At 37.4% G+C, this 19,735-nt stretch overlaps 1 protein-coding gene across 2 annotated transcripts in view; it reads left to right on the top strand.

Annotated features, from left to right (window-relative positions):
* Positions 1–19,735, top strand: part of LOC127508739 (NACHT, LRR and PYD domains-containing protein 3-like) — a 52,305-nt gene that overhangs the window by 4,155 nt on the left and 28,415 nt on the right. The window contains exons 2-7 of one of the 2 annotated variants that reach the window (XM_051887059.1): positions 1,858–2,136; positions 2,405–2,467; positions 8,797–10,594; positions 10,828–11,001; positions 11,124–11,297; positions 11,525–11,686. In XM_051887059.1, the coding sequence (XP_051743019.1) occupies positions 1,878–2,136; positions 2,405–2,467; positions 8,797–10,594; positions 10,828–11,001; positions 11,124–11,297; positions 11,525–11,686 (2,630 nt within the window). In that variant the 5' untranslated portion in view covers positions 1,858–1,877. The remainder of the gene's footprint in view (positions 1–1,857; positions 2,137–2,404; positions 2,468–8,796; positions 10,595–10,827; positions 11,002–11,123; positions 11,298–11,524; positions 11,687–19,735) is intronic. The other variant, XM_051887060.1, reaches the window with a different exon arrangement.

Genomic DNA, 19,735 nt, shown 5'->3' with positions numbered 1-19,735 from the left:
TCAGTTTGGATTTTTGTGTTTTAAAAAGCCTGCAATAAGCAGAATGTGGTAAGCAGGACGAGGCCGAGGGCCATGAGAAACTCGAGACCGGTGTGGCGCACAGCTGACGCTCACTAACACTCACCCCGTTCTCACGGCCCTCGGCCTCGTCCTCGTCCTCATCACCACACAATAATTAGGAGTTTATTGAGGCAAAAGACATATTGGACCATAATCTAAAATCTCAAAATTATTTATGCAGTTGTAACTGTGGTGAAAATGCTTTCATGCTACATCTGAGCTTCATTAAAAACACTGTAAATAATAAATCTAAATGCACTTCAGATGCTGCTTCTGTTTCCTCTGCTGTGCAAACATGGATTTTATTAATACTAATATAATTTGATTGATAACAAATCAGTGTCTTGTTATTCTAATTGCATTTATTCAATACATGTAATACTTTACATAAAAGGGACTCGTACATTAACATTTGCCAACAACAACATCAAATCATTTGTCACTTTGAGAAGGGCAGTTTCAGTGCTATGCAGACCTAAACCAGACTGAAATTGATCACGTTGTTTTCATTTAAAAATGTCAAAAGTGGATTAAGAACCACCTTCTCCATTACATTTTTAGATCAATCTATAATTATTTAACACTGAAGAATCCAGACTTGTTTATTTTTTAAAAGGCTACACCAGGACGGGCTTAAAATAGGACGGGACCAAGTAAAGTTCAGGTACAGTTTTTATCGAGCCAGATCAGCCTCAAATATAATACATTCACAAAGCAAAATTCATAAATACACAAGTAAAAGCATAAATATTTCACCAAATGCTTACACAAATGCATCTTACCTAAATAAATTAAAAATGTTTACACAAATATGTATATATCATGTTCTTGAATTAATTTCCAACACACATTTATGAATGATGTTACATGTATTTATGGATCGTTGAATATGCATTTGTGAATCGTCACACGTGTGTGGACTGCTTTGAATTTGTGTGTGGTATTTTTGAGACCTTCCTGGCATGTTAAGATTCATAAATATCTTTTTTTGGAGGATGTTCTGTTTAGCCAATCACAGTGAGCTTTTAATCCACCAATTAAAACGCTCCTTACTGCACAGACTCAAGAAGATCAATGCTGCACTTGTACTGTGCATTGTTCCATGATCGGGTCCTTTATATAAAGACATTTTAATGGGTACTCTTTTTTAGCACCTGATTACAACTTCTACAAAATCACGTTTTGATTTAAATCATTCACACAAAATCCAGATACCCTGTCTTATACACCAAAGCTGCACATACCCTGTTTATTCAGATCAATCTGTAATGTTATTAAACAAGTGTTAAATGTCCAGATATTTCATTTAATAACAATAATTATGTAATGTGTTCTGTTGTTATTAGTAGTATCTGGTTTGCAGTAACTTTTGATCAGGCATTAAAAACAGCTCAGGGTATTTTTGTTTGCACTAGACCAGGGGTGGCGATACCACATTGAGTTCTTTTTGCACAACTTACTGTATTAATACCATGATAAACTCTTTTTGAAGATCCTCATTAAAGGTACACACAGGCTTTACGTCTTCGTGTCTGACCTGATCTCCTCCGCGCTTTCTAATATCCCACCATTACTAACTGCAAGTTAACGATAATGAATTGTGATTGGATGGTAATTTTGTTCTCCAAAATATACTATGACGAAATTGGCTACCTTTGTTTAGGCTATTCTCGCGTGACAGAAAACCGATACTTGCTTTTATGATCATCTAGAAATAAAGACAATTTAGGAAAGATGAAATACGGGGCAAAACTAGTGTTGAGACACTAAAAATAGATCTTTCTTTTTGTCCTGCAGCTGTGGATCGGTGAAGGACGATGACATCTGTAAATGATCTGCTCAAGAACTCACTGAAAGATCTGGGAGACGCTGAACTAAAGGAGTTTCAGTGGCAATTAGAAAAAGATCATGAGTGTATAACAAAGTCTGAAATGGAGAATGCAGATAGGTTAGACACAGTGGATAAGATGGTAGCACGTTTTGGACCAGAAGAAGCTGTGAAGATCACAGTGGAGATCCTGAGGAAGATGAACCAGAATAATCTGGCTGAGCAGCTAGAGAACAAACACAAGCAAGGTCAAATTAAAATGAAGTTGTTAAATGTGCTGTTTAAAATATAAATTAAATGTGAAACTAAAGAACTGATTTTTTTATAAATATATTTGAAATATGAAAAAGGCCCAGTTGTTATTTTTCTATAACTGATGTCTCACAGAGTGAATGTTTACTGAATAAGTGAATAACTGCAGGCTTTCAGCCTAAACTTTCCTCTCTGTTTTACTGATGTGTTTGTGTGGTTTAATGCCACAGTATTTTCATTCTGATCTCTTTCTCTCTCACACAGCTCAGGCTGAGGGCAGTATTGAGGATCCTGCACTTGTTGGACCCAGTTCAAAACTGCTGGAGGGTAAGTAATGATCACTGTCTGTACAGAGAAACCCCTGTAGGCCATAATGTAGGCCAGATCAGATGCTCTTGACCACTGCATGTTGTAAATGATTAGTGTTGAATCGGTCTTTCAATGGGCCTAAATTGGTTCCCAATCTTTTAGAGTGTTGTACCCCCATAGACATTTAACATCTTTCTGCGTACTCCCTCTCTAACACTCGCACTGCAGTCACACCTTTTCCATATTTGCCCCCTTAAATTGATTTACAGGAACACTGTCAAAATACATAATGTAATACATAATATAAACAATCAACTTATGTACATTATCAATGATATCAAATGCCTGGAGAGGGCGCCAGTGGCTAGGTGATTGTTGTTGTTACAGCATGATCAAATCCTTTTTTAATATTGGCCTTTTCACAATACATATGGTTTCAAAGCAGCTTTACAGAGAATGTCAACATTACAATTTAAAGAATGCAGTTAGCAAATAATGTAATAATTTAGGCAATTAATTTACAATCACTGTTAGCAGTTTAACTGAAGGTAGAAGCAATGAGCTCCTGAAAAAAATGAATTACATATTAACAATAATTAGAATATATAGAAAATTGGGAATGTGCATGTTGATCCAGATGTTGCGTCTTCTGAAGTCCTCGCAGGAGTTGGCACTCTCTCATCACAGGTGTTGGTCATCTGAGGTCTTCTTAAGAGGCTGGATCCAAACTGAAGCTGATGTACTCTCTAGTCTCGGGTGTCCCGAGGTAAAACAGAAAAGCAAATGGAGAATAATTAGCATAGCTGCTGTTCATAACAATAAGCAAAGATACTCATGTGCAATTGATCTGATATGAGATTCGTTATGTGAACGCTTGACTAAAGAGATGCGTCTTTAATCTAGATTTAAACTGGGTGAGCGAGTCTGAGCCCCGAACATTATCAGGAAGACTATTCCAGAGTTTAGGAGCCAAATGAGAAAACGCTCTTCCTCCTTTAGTGGACTATCCTAGGTACAACCAGAAGTCCAGAGTTTTGTGATCTTAAGGAGGGTGAAGGATTGTAGGGTGATAGAAGATCGTTTAAAGGGGTGGTTCAGTGGTTTTTTTCTAGGCTTGATTGTGTTTTTGGGGTGCAGCTTAACATGTCTTAATGCTGCGTTTTTTTAAAAAAGCCGTATTTTTTATATATTTTACCTTTATTCTACACCTCCGTATCCGTTGTCATATGAACGGCTCGTTTGACTTCCTGCTTCTATGAAGCTGCTCCCTCCGAAATATGCAATGTGCTCAGATTGGTTAGCTGTTCCATTGTATCCAGAGCAATCGTGATTCGCTGAAGCGTCCGGAAACGCCACGCCCCTTACCATTTTAGTTGCTACCGGTTACATGGGCTTCGTAAAAATGTAAATAATGGCGTCTATATTGCTGTATCAAATTGAGCCGAATCAGACCCAGATGAAGAGGGTCAAGCTGCAATCACGGCTTTTAAAGGACGTTTATGAATGGTATTTCATTGAGTATTTGTGTCAAAGTGTTTAGATATGCTGTCACTGCTGTTTGTTAACTTTCAACATACAGTTTTATCCTGATTAAAGCTTTACTGTAGCCAAATACATGACTGAGTAGTAGCATTTTTGTAAAGGTAGCGTTTAATTTATAGCATGAACAACTGTTTGTCTATGAACATAGACGTTTGTTGGTGTTTGTAGGATTTAGCTAACTGGCTAATGAAGCAAAAATGCTTTGGTCTTTGTTTACATCCTTGATGCAACCAAAAATAGCAACAGAACTAACGTTATACATTTAAAAGACACGTACAAACAATAAAACGTACTTACAGTTTGAAGCCAATAAACAGCAGCTTCTGCTTTTAAAGTGGGAACTGCTTCATCTTTCAGTAAAAGCCTTTGTGCAAATCCAGCATTGAACTCGTGTAGATTCTGGAAGATGTCTTCAGCGCCGCATCCAGTGTAGAAAATATCACTGATTATAATGGGTTCTATTATCTTTTGACGCGCCGCTCGCGTCCGGTGTACACAACTCTTCCACTTCCATTATGCTGCATGACATGGCCTCGCCCACTTTGTTGCGTGTTCCCGGGGGCGTGTTTTGAGGGTTTATGATGTCACCAACCCGGGAAGAAGCTTGTTGTAGTCCAAACCGGTCGTTTTTGTAGGCATTAAACTGCCATAATTTTACAAGACAATTTCTCTGTTTGCATTGAACTTTCAGCTCTGTAACTTTTATGCTCAAGTAGCAACATTACACACTAACTAAAGTTAAAAAAGTGAAATCGCATTGAACCACCCCTTTAAGTACACAGGAGCTAAACCATTTAGAGCCTTATAGGTCATTAGCAATACTTTATAATCGATACAGAACTTAATGGGTAACCAGTGTAGAGATGATAAAATTGGTGTTATATGATCATATTTTCTTGACCTGGTAAGAACTCTAGCAGCTGCATTTTGTACTAATTGTAGCTTGTTTATTGAGGAAGCAGGACAACCAGCTAATAATGCATTACAGTAATCTACTTGAGACATCATGAAAGCATGAACTAACTTTTCTGCATCAGAAATAGATAACATATTCTGTATCTTAGCAATGTTTCTGAGGTGGAAGATGGCTGTTTTTGTAACATATGAAATATGATTTTCGAAGGACAATTTGCTGTCTAATGTAACACCCAGGTCTTTAACTGTTGAGGATGGAGTAATAGTACAACCTTCTAAATGCAGATTGTAGTCTGAGAGAATCTATGTGCAGGTTTTTGTCCCAATAAGTAATACAATAAATAACACACTCTGTCAGATTGGATAATTTGGAGATTTCATCTGTTCGTGTTGAAATATATAACTGAGTATCATCGGCATAGCATTGGAAACTAATTCCATGTTTTCTTATTATATTGCCGAGTGGCAGCATGTATATTGAAAATAGCAGAGGGCCTAGCACAGATCATTGCGGCACTCCATAGTTTACTATCGTTATCTTAGATTTTTCCCCGTTTAAATAAACAAAATTCTGACGGTCTGATAGGTACGACCTAACTGTAATGCCTGTCCCTGAATACCAGTGTAATTTTGTAGTCGATCTTGGAGTATTTTATGATCTATAGTGTCTAACGCAGCATTGAGATCAAGTAAATATTATTATTATTATTATTATTAATACATTTTATTTAAAGGCACCTTTCAAAACACCCAAGGACACCATACAGTAGAATGATTAAAACAGAAAAGAAAGCTTAAAACAGAACAAGACACAATACAACAAAACAACAACTACAAACCCGATTCCAAAAAAGTTGGGACACTGTACAAATTGTGAATAAAACAGAATGCAATGATGTGGAAGTTTCAAATTTCAATATTTTATGCAGAATACAACATAGATGACATATCAAATGTTTAAACTGAGAAAATGTATAATTTTAAGGAAAAAATAAGTTGATTTTATATTTCATGACATCAACACATCTCAAAAAAGTTGGGACAAGGCCATCTTTACCACTGTGTGGCATCCCCTCTTCTTTTTATAACAGTCTGCAAACGTCTGGGGACTGAGGAGACAAGTTGCTCAAGTTTAGGAATAGGAATGTTGTCCCATTCTTGTCTAATACAGGCTTCTAGTTGCTCAACTGTCTTAGGTCTTCTTTGTCACATCTTCTTCTTTATGATGCGCCAAATGTTTTCTATGGGTGAAAGATCTGGACTGCAGGCTGGCCATTTCAGTACCCGGATCCTTCTTCTACGCAGCCATGATGTTGTAATTGATGCAGTATGTGATCTGGCATTGTCATGTTGGAAAATGCAAGGTCTTCCCTGAAAGAGACGATGTCTGGATGGGAGCATATGTTGTTCTAGAACTTGGATATACCTTTCAGTATTGATGGTGCCTTTCCAGATGTGTAAGCTGCCCATGCCACACGCGCTCATGCAACCCCATACCATCAGAGATGCAGGCTTCTGAACTGAGCGCTGACAACTTGGGTTGTCCTTGTCCTCTTTAGTCCGGATGACATGGCGTCCCAGTTTTCCAAAAAGAACTTCAAATTTTGATTCGTCTGACCACAGAACAGTTTTCCACTTTGCCACAGTCCATTTTAAATGAGCCTTGGCCCAGAGAAAACGCCTGTGCTTCTGGATCATGTTTAGATATGGCTTCTTTTTTGACCTATAGAGTTTTAGCCGGCAACGGCGAATGGCACGGTGGATTGTGTTCACCGACAATGTTTTCTGGAAGTATTCCTGAGCCCATGTTGTGATTTCCATTACAGTAGCATTCCTGTATGTGATGCAGTGCCGTCTAAGGGCCCAAAGATCACAGGCATCCAGTATGGTTTTCTGGCCTTGACCCTTATGCACAGAGATTGTTCCAGATTCTCTGAATCTTTGGATGATATTATGCACTGTAGATGATGATAACTTCAAACTTTTTGCAATTTTTCTCTGAGAAACTCCTTTCTGATATTGCTCCACTATTTTTCGCCACAACATTGGGGGAATTGGTGATCCTCTGCCCATCTTGACTTCTGAGAGAGACTGCCACTCTGAGAGGCTCTTTTTATACCCAATCATGTTGCCAATTGACCTAATAAGTTGCAAATTGGTCCTCCAGCTGTTCCTTATATGTACATTTAACTTTTCCGACCTCTTATTGCTACCTGTCCCAACTTTTTTGGAATGTGTAGCTCTTATGAAATCCAAAATGAGCCAATATTTGGCATGACATTTCAAAATGTCTCACTTTCAACATTTGATATGTTATCTATATTATGTTGTGAATAAAATGTAAGTTTATGAGATTTGTAAGTTATTGCATTCCTTTTTTATTCACAATTTGTACAGTGTCCCAACTTTTTTGGAATCAGGTTTGTATTTAACATACGATATTTAAAATTGATCAGAGAAAGCTAATTTAAATAGGTACGTTTTAAGACGTTATTTAAAAGTATCCAGACAATCACTTTCTTGTAAAAGCTGTGGAAGAGAATTCCATAGACGTGGAGCAGCACAGCTGAATGCCCTGGACCCCATGGTGACTAAACGAACAGAGGGTACAACAAGAGAAACAGATGAAGAAGATCGAAGTGTACGCTTCGGGGTGTAGATATGAAACAATTCAATTTAATATTTTGGCAAAATTGAACACTCAAAATTAATTGAAGAATCATGAAATCTGGCTACAAATATCTTTACCATGGTTCAAAACCCGATGCATAGCACATTAAAATATTGAAATTATAGCTATAAAAACATAAAAATTGCATTAGTATCAAATCAGGCAGATGCGTTGGTGGTGGTTAAATCCTTAACAGCGTTAAACACGTTTAATTAAACTCACCCATTAACTACAATAGTCAAACATAAAAAGTTCCACATGTTTGTAAACATACCTGAAAATGATGCACGTGTGATTAATCTTGTTTTCTTTTAATTTTTGCCTCTCGGCGCCAGACTGCTATTGTCAGTATAAGGTGGGGGCGGGGCAAAACAGGAATGGCGTGTTGCATGTGCTTAAATTACTGTGTTCTCCATATTTTTTTTTTAATATCTATGTTTGTTTACATTTATTTTTAAGTTAATATTACTATACAATAGTCAAATTACTATATTACCTACATAATATTAGTTTTATATATTTAGACTTTTTTTTTTTAAACAACAGCGGTGGACAGGGGTCAGCATGGCCACCCTAACTGGTCTGCAGCTATGCAGCTCCATATGCAACAAACTGTCATGGGGTCCGCCAATGACCCTGTTGCTGGTTCACCGCTGTTCCTTCTTTGGACCACTTTTGATCGATACTGGCCACTGCAGACTGGGATCATCCCACAGGAGCTGCAGTTTTGGAGATGCTCTGACCCAGTCAACTAGCCATCACAATTTGGCCCTTGTCAAACTCACTCTAATCCTTACGCTTGCCCATTTTTCCTGCTTCCAGCACATCAACTTTGAGGACAAAATGTTCACTTGCTGTCTAATATATCCACCCACTAACAGGTGCCGTGATAAAGAGATAATAAGTGTTATTCACTTCACCTGTCAGTAGTCACAATGTTATGCCTGATCGGTGTGTATTGTTACCGTGAATTAAAAACACTCATATCGTAATATGAGATGTAAGATTTTGATCTCCCACCCCTACAAGGTGTGTTTGTGAGTGAAGACATTTCCATGCAGTCAACTTAAGCATACGTGTGATTAATTTGAATAGTAGAAGCACAGTTTTCAAGTTACCACACATGTGCCGTTGTTATTTTTGTAATAGGAATCTCAGATTTTATTAATTTATTTAAAAACTGATGACTTTTTGCAGACATTTTCCCTTTTTCCCATAGGCTCAGCTGCAGAGGACAGTAAAGCTGCTCTTCATGAGATCAGCCGCAGACTGAAGGACAAATTAAAACAGGAGTGTGAGCGAATATTGGTTGGTAATTCTCAGAGGGGTCGTCAGAAATACCTGAACGATATTTACACTGATCTATATGTGGTAGAGAATGAGACTGGAGGAATACTGAGTGAACATGAGGTGAGACAGATCGAATTCAAACTATTTGATGCCAAGGACACACCGATCCAGTGCAATAACATTTTTAAAGTCCATAACGGTCGACAAAACAAAAAAGTGTTGACGATGGGCATCGCAGGGGTAGGAAAAACAGTCTCTGTCAATAAATTAATCCTTGACTGGGCTGAAGGAAAAGAGAATCAGGATATTGCCTTAATTTTCCCTCTTCCATTCCGTAGCCTGAATTTGATTAAAGAAGAGTACAGTCTCATAGGACTGCTTCAGAAATACTTCTTTAGTTGTCCTGAAGAACTGCCCTCTCTTCCTAATGGTGACGGTAAAATCATGTTCATCTTTGATGGGCTGGATGAATGTCGCTTCCCTTTGAACTTTAAAAAGAATGACGGATTTACAGATGTTCACAAAGAGACAACAGTGAGTAAGATAGTTACAAGCCTGATCAAGAGACAACTGGTTCCTTCTGCTCTAATCTGGATCACATCCAGACCAGCAGCAGCCAGTCTGATACCCCGAAACTACATTGATCAGGTGACAGAGGTGCGAGGATTCAACGATGAGCAGAAAGAGCAATACTTCAACAAAAACAGCAGTCCTGAGGTTGCTGGAAACATCATCCGTCATATCAGGAAATCCAGGAGCCTGTACATCATGTGCCACATCCCCATCTTCTGCTGGATCTCTCTCACTGTTCTTCAGCCTCTACTGGCTCGAAAGAGTGATAAAAAAACTCCCACAACTCTCACAGGAATGTACACAAGCTTCTTACTTACTCAGCAGCAACAGATGACAGCAAAATACTGTGATGATCCTGAACCTGAAGCCAACCCCAGGTCTTTTGATGAGATTATTCTAAAGCTTGGGAAACTGGCCTTTCAACAGCTGGAGAAAGGAAATCTGATTTTCTACAAAGAAGATCTTGAGAAATGTGGACTAGATGTCAGTGAAGGGTCGGTGTTCTCTGGGTTATGCACTCAGATCTTTCAGGAAGAAAAAGCTGTTTCAGCAAGAAACGTTTACAGCTTCATACATCTCAGCATCCAGGAATTCCTCGCTGCTCTCTATGTGTTTTTGATTAGCAATGATGAGAAAGCAAAGCTACTTTTTCAATCCCTGAGAGAAAATCTGACATGGAAACTGTCCAGAAAGACACAGTTTCAGCTTCATAAGGGTGCAATCAACAAGGCTTTACAAAGTGAGAGTGGACACCTGGACCTTTTCCTCCGGTTCCTCCTGGGTCTCTCTCTGGAGACCAATCAGAGTGACCTGAAGGAATTAGTGCCAGGACTGGAACTCAAAACAGAGAACATGAAAAACACTGTTGACTATATCAAAAAGAAAATAAAGAAGGAGAAATCAGTGGAGAGGACCATCAATCTCTTCCACTGTCTACATGAAATGAAAGATGACTTTGTGGAGGAAATCCAGAAGAATCTGAGCTCAGGAAATCTTTCAGAACAGAATCTCTTCTCTGCTCAGTGGTCTGGTCTGGTGTTTGTGCTCCTGATGTCAGAAGAGACTCAAGAGAAGTTTGAACTGCAGAAATACAGAAGATCTGATGAAGCAGTGATAAGACTGCTGCCAGTGATCAAAAACACAAGAAAAGCACTGTAAGAGTCTTCTTTACATTCATTTATATACACTGTTGGTCTTTTGTAATTGGGACGTCTTTTTACATGGATGACTTAGACAGTTCAGAAAAACGAGTATGATGTTTTATGAAAATTGTTTTAGCTTTACTTACATTGCTACAGTCAAATGTTTTTCAAAGTTATCTATGCTCTAGATTATAAACACTACCTAATAAGCATTGATATCACTGATTGTTTTGTTCGCTACACAGGCTACAGTGCTGTAATCTCACTGCTCAGTGTTGTGAGAGTTTGTCATCAGTTCTACAATCTTCAAACTCCTTCCTGAGAGAGCTGGACCTGAGTAACAATGATCTACAGGATTTAGGAGTGAGGCTTCTTTCTGATGGACTAAAAAGTCCAAACTGTCAGCTGGAGATACTGAGGTTTGAGTTTAAATGCTTTATTTATTTATTTATTTATTTATTTATTTATTTTCCATTAAGTTATTTATAAACACTGCTAAGATTGATTCTGTATGCAATTACATTTTGTTTTTATTGTTCAGATATTCCATATGTAATCTCACTGCTCAGTGTTGTGAGAGTTTGTCATTAGTTCTACAATCCTCAAACTCCTTCCTGAGAGAGCTGGACCTGAGTAACAATGATTTACAGGATTCAGGAGTGAAGCTTCTTTCTGATGGACTAAAAAGTCCAAACTGTCAGCTGGAGATACTGATGTAAATGGTTTTAAAATAATTAACAAAATGCTTTCACGCGCTCCACTGCTGTACATGTTTAGAAAAGTGAATGAATACTTTGATACATTTCCACAAAAACTTTTGTTACTTTTATGACTGAATCTACAGAAAATAACAGCATACAATCTGCACAGGTCAGTGTGTGATAGTGACTGATCTGATTGCCAAACTAATGTCATGTGGACTGTTGTTGTGTGTGTCTGTAGGTTGTCTGGCTGTATGGTGACAGAGGAAGGCTGTGGTTATGTGTCTTCAGCTCTGAGTTCGAACCCCTCACACCTGAGAGAGCTGGACCTGAGCTACAATCACCCAGGAGATTCATTCATTGATAAATTCAACCATCAAAACTGCACACTGGATAAACTTAAGTATGTTGAGCAGGAAGAGTTTCACTTTATTTCTTTCATACATTTATGAAAGTTCTTACTGAGAATAAACAGAGGTTTAGCTGCAGTTATACTACAGGGCTGTTGAATGCTTGATTCTGATTGTTTGATAAACTTTCTAAGGTGTTCAAATATTGTCAAGTAAATACAGAGCTAAAGTAGTTCCAGGCAGATCTCAACTAAATTAGAGCATGATTTGTCCTGCTCTATGTCCAATAAAAACGAACACAAATGCAGTACAGACACACACTAACACACACACATTCAAACGTACACATGCACAGAAATGTGTTAGTGCTGGCCCACGACTTCATCAGTAAAATAGTTTCACAATTTATACAGTATGCCTGAAAAAGGGACTGTAGTAAGTGATGTCCGATATCTAGCTTTCCTCAAGGGGTGTTGGTCAAAACACAGTCTAACAATTAAGTCAGGAGTCACATAAATATATGAGGAGGGATCAATTACCACTTAATACAGCATTGTATTGCCCTTGTTGTCAAAATATAGTTTTCGAACACCACAAATTTCTTGACAAAAGTACATAAAGCAGAATTATCAACCTTTTCACCATTAGAAGCAAGTTCTTATAAATGTCCACCCACCAATGTCCTTGGATCATCATTCCGTTGTAGATGTTAGGATGTTAAGAGCATGAGATTGTAGTTCACCCATCACAGGTTAATCCAAAATTCGTAAAGGAGCTCAGATATAATCCCAAATTGAGGAGAAACACAAATCAAAATCTTGAACAAGATGAGATGTCCTCAAAATCAAGTAGATACAAAAAACCCTCTGGACAAAGCAAAAACAAACAATATAACATGAGGTTCAGCAAACAAAATTCATTTTCCACTAAAACCTCTGATGAAGATAAAGAAACCAATAAACTCACATTGAGATGTAGAACATAAATGTTCCTCAACCAGGGTTCCAAGATCAAAGCATGGAGAGAGCAAACACTCCCAGCTAACAGGGCTGCGTTCCAGTTCGTTTTTTAAATGCCTTTCCCTCGCTAACTTCCCTCAGTCTCGTTGACTCGGATGTACGTCATTGCTTACGTTGCACGAGTGCCCACTGCTGGCGGAACCTTTGCAATGGGCTGAACTGGAACGTCCTAAGCCCTTGATCACTTGGAATCCACAATGGAGCAGATTTATTATTTATTTTTTCCCCTTACACAATTGTTTAATGCAGCATTCTATATGTATATGTGTGTTTTAAATGTTTAAAAAAAAAATTAATATATCATAGTTGTTTGTGGTGGGGTAAATTAAACGTGATATGCGGTGATGTCATTATCGTGTTGCATTGTGGGTTATGGAGCTGCCTGAAGTGTACATATGAAGTAGACTCGCTCCCTCGGTTAAAATCGAGGGAGCGAGGGTCTGTCCATATAAACTTCCCTCGTCCACTTCACGAAGTGGAATGCACTTCAAAATGACGGCAAGGATTCCCCCGAGGGGAAGTGTTTAGGGAAGTTCGCAAGTGCGTGTCTAAAACTGGAGTGGAACGCAGCCCATGTATCTCTCACTCACACTTCCTCCTTCCTTTTACTCTCTAGCCTAGAGAAATCTCCCAGATAATGACCCCCTAGTGCCCTCTAATGGCAGGGGGTACAATTACAACTTACACAAAGTAAAGAAGACAGGTAACAGTTTACTGGAACTGTTACAACAGAATCCAATCAGCTTCATCCAAAGGAAGTTTATTTGTTCCTAACACAATGGTAACTTTCATCCAGGCTGTACACAACACAGCTGTACATGAGCTTTACTGAATTAAAGGGTTAGTTCACCAGAAAAATGAAAATTCAGTCATTTATTACTCACCCTCATGTTGTTCCACACCTGTAAGACCTTCGTTCATCTTCGGAACACAAATTAAGATATTTTTGATGAAATCCGATTGGTCAGTGAGGCTTGCATTGACAGCAAGTTAATTTACACTTTCAATGCCCACAAAGGTAGTAAAGACATATTTAAAACAGTCCATGTGACTATAGTGGTTCAACCTTAAATTTTGAAGTGACGAGAATACTTTCTGTGTGCCAAAAAACAAAATGACGACTTTATTCAACAGTTTCCTCTCTTCCATATCAGTCTCCAACACACGTTCACGAGAGCACCACGACACATGCGTGTGGTGATACGAGACGTGTCGTTTCATCGCATGAATTATCCACACTTTCAAGCTGTGGCATGACAATATCACAATAGATGCAGTACACTCTCGTTCAGTAGGCATCACTTGGCACTGATGACATCTACACCACCAGCTCTTCATTGCTCTCTGTCTTTCAGAAGCTTGTGGCTGTGGTTGTGTTGCAGCCTCTTCCATCTCTTTTAGTTTGTTCTCTGTATATTCTTTTTCGAATAAGTAAGGTTGTGCAAAAAAAAAAAAAAAAATTCATTCTCTATGTCGAAATCTGCAGACATAGTTATGAAATGTTTTATGTTGAGCATGCGTCTTTCTCTGTAAATACAGTCCTGCATTTCCGGGTCTTGGTGCTCTCGTGAACGTGTCCGAGACTGATAAGGAACAGAAGAAATTGTTGAATAAAGTTGTTATTTTGGGTTTTTTGGCACACCGAAAATATTCTTGTCGCTTCATAACATTAAGATTGAACCACTGCAGTCACATGAACTCTTTTAAATATGCCTTTACTACCTTTCTGGACATTGAAAGTGTAAATTAAAGGGTTAGTTCACCCAAAAATGAAAATAATGTCATTAATTACTCACCCTCATGTCATTCTACACCCGTAAGACCTTCGTTCATCTTCAGAACACAAATTAAGATATTTTTGATAAATTCTGATGGCTCAGTGAGGCCTGCATCTCCAGCAAGACAATCAACACTTACATTTCCCAGAAAGCTACTAAAGACACATTTAAATCAGTCCATGTGACTACGGTGGTTCAACCTTAATATTATAAAGCGACAAGAATACTTTTTGTGCACAAAAATAACAAAATAATGACTTTATTCAACAATATCTCGTGATGGGCGATTTCAAAACACTGCTTCATGAAGCTTAGAATCTTCATGAATCTTGTGTTTCGAATTAAAGGTTTGGAGTGTTAAAGTCACGTGATTTTAGTAAACGAGGCTTTATTACATCATAAGTGTTTCGAAATTTCAATGGTTCACGTGACTTTGGCAGAAGATTCAAAGCTACCTGATGAAAACAGGTGGCAAATGTGTACAGACTCAGTTTCTCAGTAATGAGATAGTAACATCACTGTTCTTTAAACAGTTAAGCTACCCTATTAGAGACGCTGATGCCAAACACGCACTCACATACACACACATATGAAACTACTCTGATCAGGCATAACATTATGACCACCTTCCTAATATTGTGTTGGTCCCCCTTTTGCTGCCAAAACAGCCCTGACGTGTCGAGGCATGGACTCCACTAGACCCCTGAAGGTGTGTGTAACGCAGCTCATTTATGTGGGAAGGAGGAGGCGGGAACCGGCGAACGTTCATCACACTTTAATACAAAATATACAAATACAAAACAAAATTAAAATGGCGGTCACTCACGGATAACTGCCGCACACTAACACAATAAAAACATAAAATAAATCCAGGCCTGGTCCTCTCTCTTCCTTCACTGTCGTCCCTTCTCCCTTTATGCTTCCAGAGCTCCTCCGTGAGAGATACGAGACCGGTGAAGTGCGCAGCTGACACTCCTTAGCAATCACACCACCGGCCTTGTGCCGTTCCCTCACAGCTCTCGCACCACCCTGCTTGTCACATAACCCCATCATCATTTCATCTTTATGTTACTAATTTGCATACTAACTGTTAAATAAATCTTATACAAAAGTTCTCTTGCCTCCAGAGTCTTTCTGGTAGAACTGATTTCCTGCACCTGCGGACCGTGTATGAGTTTGGGATAAGAGGCCTTGTTGCCATATCTGGGCGGCGGGATTTATGCGGCGTTTTGTTTTGCTCCCGACTGATTTTCCATCCACAATTATTAGGGGCCAAGCACCGAAGGTGCTGTAGCCCCTCTTGTATCCGTTAGCTTTATTATTATTATTTTTCCCGAATGGGAGTCTATGGCAGCCCTATCAACGGAACATGAGAAAATGATGAAATTTGGCACACTTGTAGTGATGGTAATGTCTAGAGATCTGACCAATTTTTGAGTCTCTAGGACCAACTCTATAGCGCCACCACCAGTTCAAAAATTCACTATTCTAATGGTTATAACTTTTGAACCATTTGCTCTATAAAAATGTAATTTAGTACATCTGGTTTGACTCTTCATGCTGATGCTTTGCAACATCTTACATTAAGAATCTTTGGTCTGAGCTGCACAGAAATGACTGAACAGATTTTTTTTTATTCATCTTTGTTCAAAAGTTATGATGTCATGGAGTTAACGAGGTCGACCTGAAATTGGTTTAGAGGCTGTGTCTTGGCCAAACTTTGAGCAATCGAAACAAAAATTGGAACGCTTGATCAGGACCATGATCTGAGGGTCCATGTCAAATTTGGGAACAGCGCCACCTACAGTTCATGAGATCTGGAAAATTGCTATATTGGCCAATAACTTTTGAACACTTTGTCAGAAAATCAAGATCTTGGTGTCTATGGATTCCTTGGGCCATGCCGGATCCGTGGATATAGATTTTGTCAACATCGGATGAAACGCATGTCCGCTATTTTGAATTTTGCCATAAATTGCAATATCTTTTAAACAATTTGACATATCTTCGCAAAAATTGGTATGTATGACCATCAGAAGGTCCTGAAGGTACCTGAGAAGTTTCAACACAGCGCCACCTACTGTACCACAGATGTAATGATTATTGCAAAAACGCTTATAACTTTTGAAAACATTTTTCATGCTTTATGTCATTTTATTCCCTGGCTAATGCCAATTCCAACGATGTGTCATTTGTCATTTTCCTTAAATATACCTGTCCACAATATTGAAATAAATGAAAAAGTTTTTTCGCTACTCCTCCCACAAATTTTGTCCAAAATCGGCTCAGATGATCTTTTGACCGAGCCGCATAAAAATGACTGAACGGATTTTTGATATTCGCTACCGTTCCCAAGATATTCATCTCCGAATGTGACCTTGCTTGTCTTTGTTGTCTTATGCTAATTAGCTTAGCACAGTAATTGCTTAGGTAACACTTTATAATAACTGCACACTATGAAGCATTAGTTAAGCATTAGTAAACGGTCAATTCATCATTTATAAAGCATTTATAGACATTAATAAGCAGTTTATAAATACACCTATAAATGCTTTGTTCTTGATTTATAAGCATATCTATAATGTGTTTAATAATTGTATTTTCATACTTTATTAATGATCAATTTATCATTTCTAAATTAAGTATTACATTATTTACAAACCAGTTATTTAGGAGTTGTCAGTGGTTCATAAGATCATTTATAAAGTGTAAGTCAATGATTAATAAACTACTTAAACATACATTTATACATCTTATTATATAGACATATAGTAATAGTTACTCAGTGTGTTAATAAATGCTTTATTAATACATATTCCTACTGTAATTCATGATTAATTCAGGTAGTTATAAAACATTTAGTAGTTGTCAGTTAACTATTTTTGTGAGCTCATCTAAAGTGAGCACTATTCATGCCTCGTAAATCTTGACAATTAATAAACAATTTAAATGTACATTTATGCATCTTATTATTTAGACATATAGTAATAGTTACTCGGTGTGTTAATAAATGCTTTATTAATACATATTCCTACTGTAATTCATGATTAATTCGGGTAGTTATAAAACATTTAATAGTTATCAGTTAACTATTTTTGTGAGCTCATCTAAAGTGAGGACTATTCATGCCTCGTAAAGCTTTTATAAAGGAGATTTAAAGGATACAGAACATAGAAAAATTTATTTCAAGGAAAAAAAATGAAACTTTATGATGGGTAACTTGATATAAAATTAAAAGTAAACTTCTGCAATTTCACAGAAAGTAAAAATCCCTGTACTCCTTGAAGATTTAAAGGCTCAGTGATCTTCTGCACTGCTGTTCTCTAATGTTTAGTATACATGGATTTTTACTTTCTGTGAAATTGCAGAGGTTTACTTTTAATTTTATATCAAGTTACCCATCATAAAGTTTCTTTTTATTTTCCTTGAAATAAATTTTTCTATGTTCTGTATCCTTTAAATCTCCTTTATAAAAGCTTTACGAGGCATGAATAGTCCTCACTTTAGATGAGCTCACAACAATAGTTAACTGACAACTACTAAATGTTTTATAACTACCCGAATTAATCATGAATTACAGTAGGAATATGTATTAATAAAGCATTTATTATCACACCGAGTAACTATTACTATATGTCTAAATAATAAGATGCATAAATGTACATTTAAATTGTTTATTAATCATTTACTTACACTTTATAAATGATCTTATGAACCACTGACAACTCCTAAATAACTGGTTTGTAAATAATGTAATACTTTATTAATGATCAATTTATCATTTCTAAATTAAGTATGAAAATACATTTATTAAACACATTACAGATGTTTATAAATCAAGAACAAAGCATTTATAGGTGTATTTATAAACTGCTTACTAATGTCTATTAATGCTTTATAAATGATGAACTAACTATTTACTAATGCTTAACTAATGCTTCATAGTGTGAGTTATTCTAAAGTGTTACCATTGCTTAGCATGCTAAACTATTGCTATTCTTTCTAATGTGGTCTTCAGTCATCAGGTTAACCAAAACTTAGCTGACATTAAGTAACTTTGCATACTAATATGGTTAACATGCTATTAAGCTTTTTTTTGTGAACAATTTCTCACACTGAAACCTCTGCTTAGCAGACTGATGAACATGCATGGCTGATTAGCTCAATGTGTTATGCCACGGATTCCCAATGATCTGCGTCGTGGGTTCGAAACTCAGTGTGACACACGCCCAGACCGCATGAGGTACTGTGGCAGGAAAAGATGCAGAACTTGTGTCTGTTCTAAGCATTGTGCCTAAAACTGGTCTAATCTGAAGCTATCACATGCAATTCATTTATGTACAAATCCGTAGTTATTCTTCTTCCCCCCGGATGGTAGTCAATGAACCATAAGTAGGAAAATTATCAAATTTGGCACACTTGTAGTGATGGTAATTAAAAGTAATTTGACTAACTTTGAAGTATCTAGGACCAACTCTATAGCACCACCACCAGTTCAACAATTCACTTTTGTAGGGTTATAGTAAGGTTATAACTTTTGAACCCTATGTTCCAGAAAAATGAATCTTAGTACAACTGATCTCTTCATACTGATCACATTCAACATCTTACAGTAAGACTCCACCCAGTACAGTAGTGGCCATTTTGAAAAGTACAGTATTCCATTTTTTTGCTGCTACTCCTACAAATTTTGTTCAAAATCATCTCAGGTGATCTTTGGACCGAGCCACATAGACATGACCGAACGGATTTTTGATATTCACTACCGTTCCCAAAATATTTGTCTCTGAATGTTACCTTGCATGTGTTTGTTGTGTTATGGGTTAGTTTGTACAAATTGCTTCTGTTCCAGATATTGCGTGTTTCTGAGAATGATCTAAACTAAAACTAATAAATATAACATGTAGTGCATTTTTATAAAAATTCTTCATTATGAGTTCATTCTCATGAACTACTGAACTTTGACAGCTGTGTGACACTGTCTGCCCAGTGGCACAAAGAGTTGCATGACAGACATGTGATCCAGAGACTGTGGGTTCGAATTCCGTGTGAGGCGACTTTATAAAATTGTTTGTAATGTTGTCATTTCAAGTCCTTTATTATCCCAATAAGTACTGTACTAGTCTTTCTTCTTCTAATTAGAAATAAATGTATTTTTGTTAATTCTGTGTTCATTTTCATCTCAGCTTCTAGTCATTTTGAGCTAATTCTTACCTCTACTTCTGAACCAGCTGTTTTTCATGTACATTCAATTTCTGCTCTTTTTGCTATTCTTGCTCTGCATTGCGCCACAACTCAGAAATTT

This window comes from Ctenopharyngodon idella, chromosome 3, assembly GCF_019924925.1.
Source record: "Ctenopharyngodon idella isolate HZGC_01 chromosome 3, HZGC01, whole genome shotgun sequence".
Lineage (NCBI taxonomy): Eukaryota > Metazoa > Chordata > Actinopteri > Cypriniformes > Xenocyprididae > Ctenopharyngodon > Ctenopharyngodon idella.
This window is presented reverse-complemented; position numbering and strand designations above follow the sequence as displayed.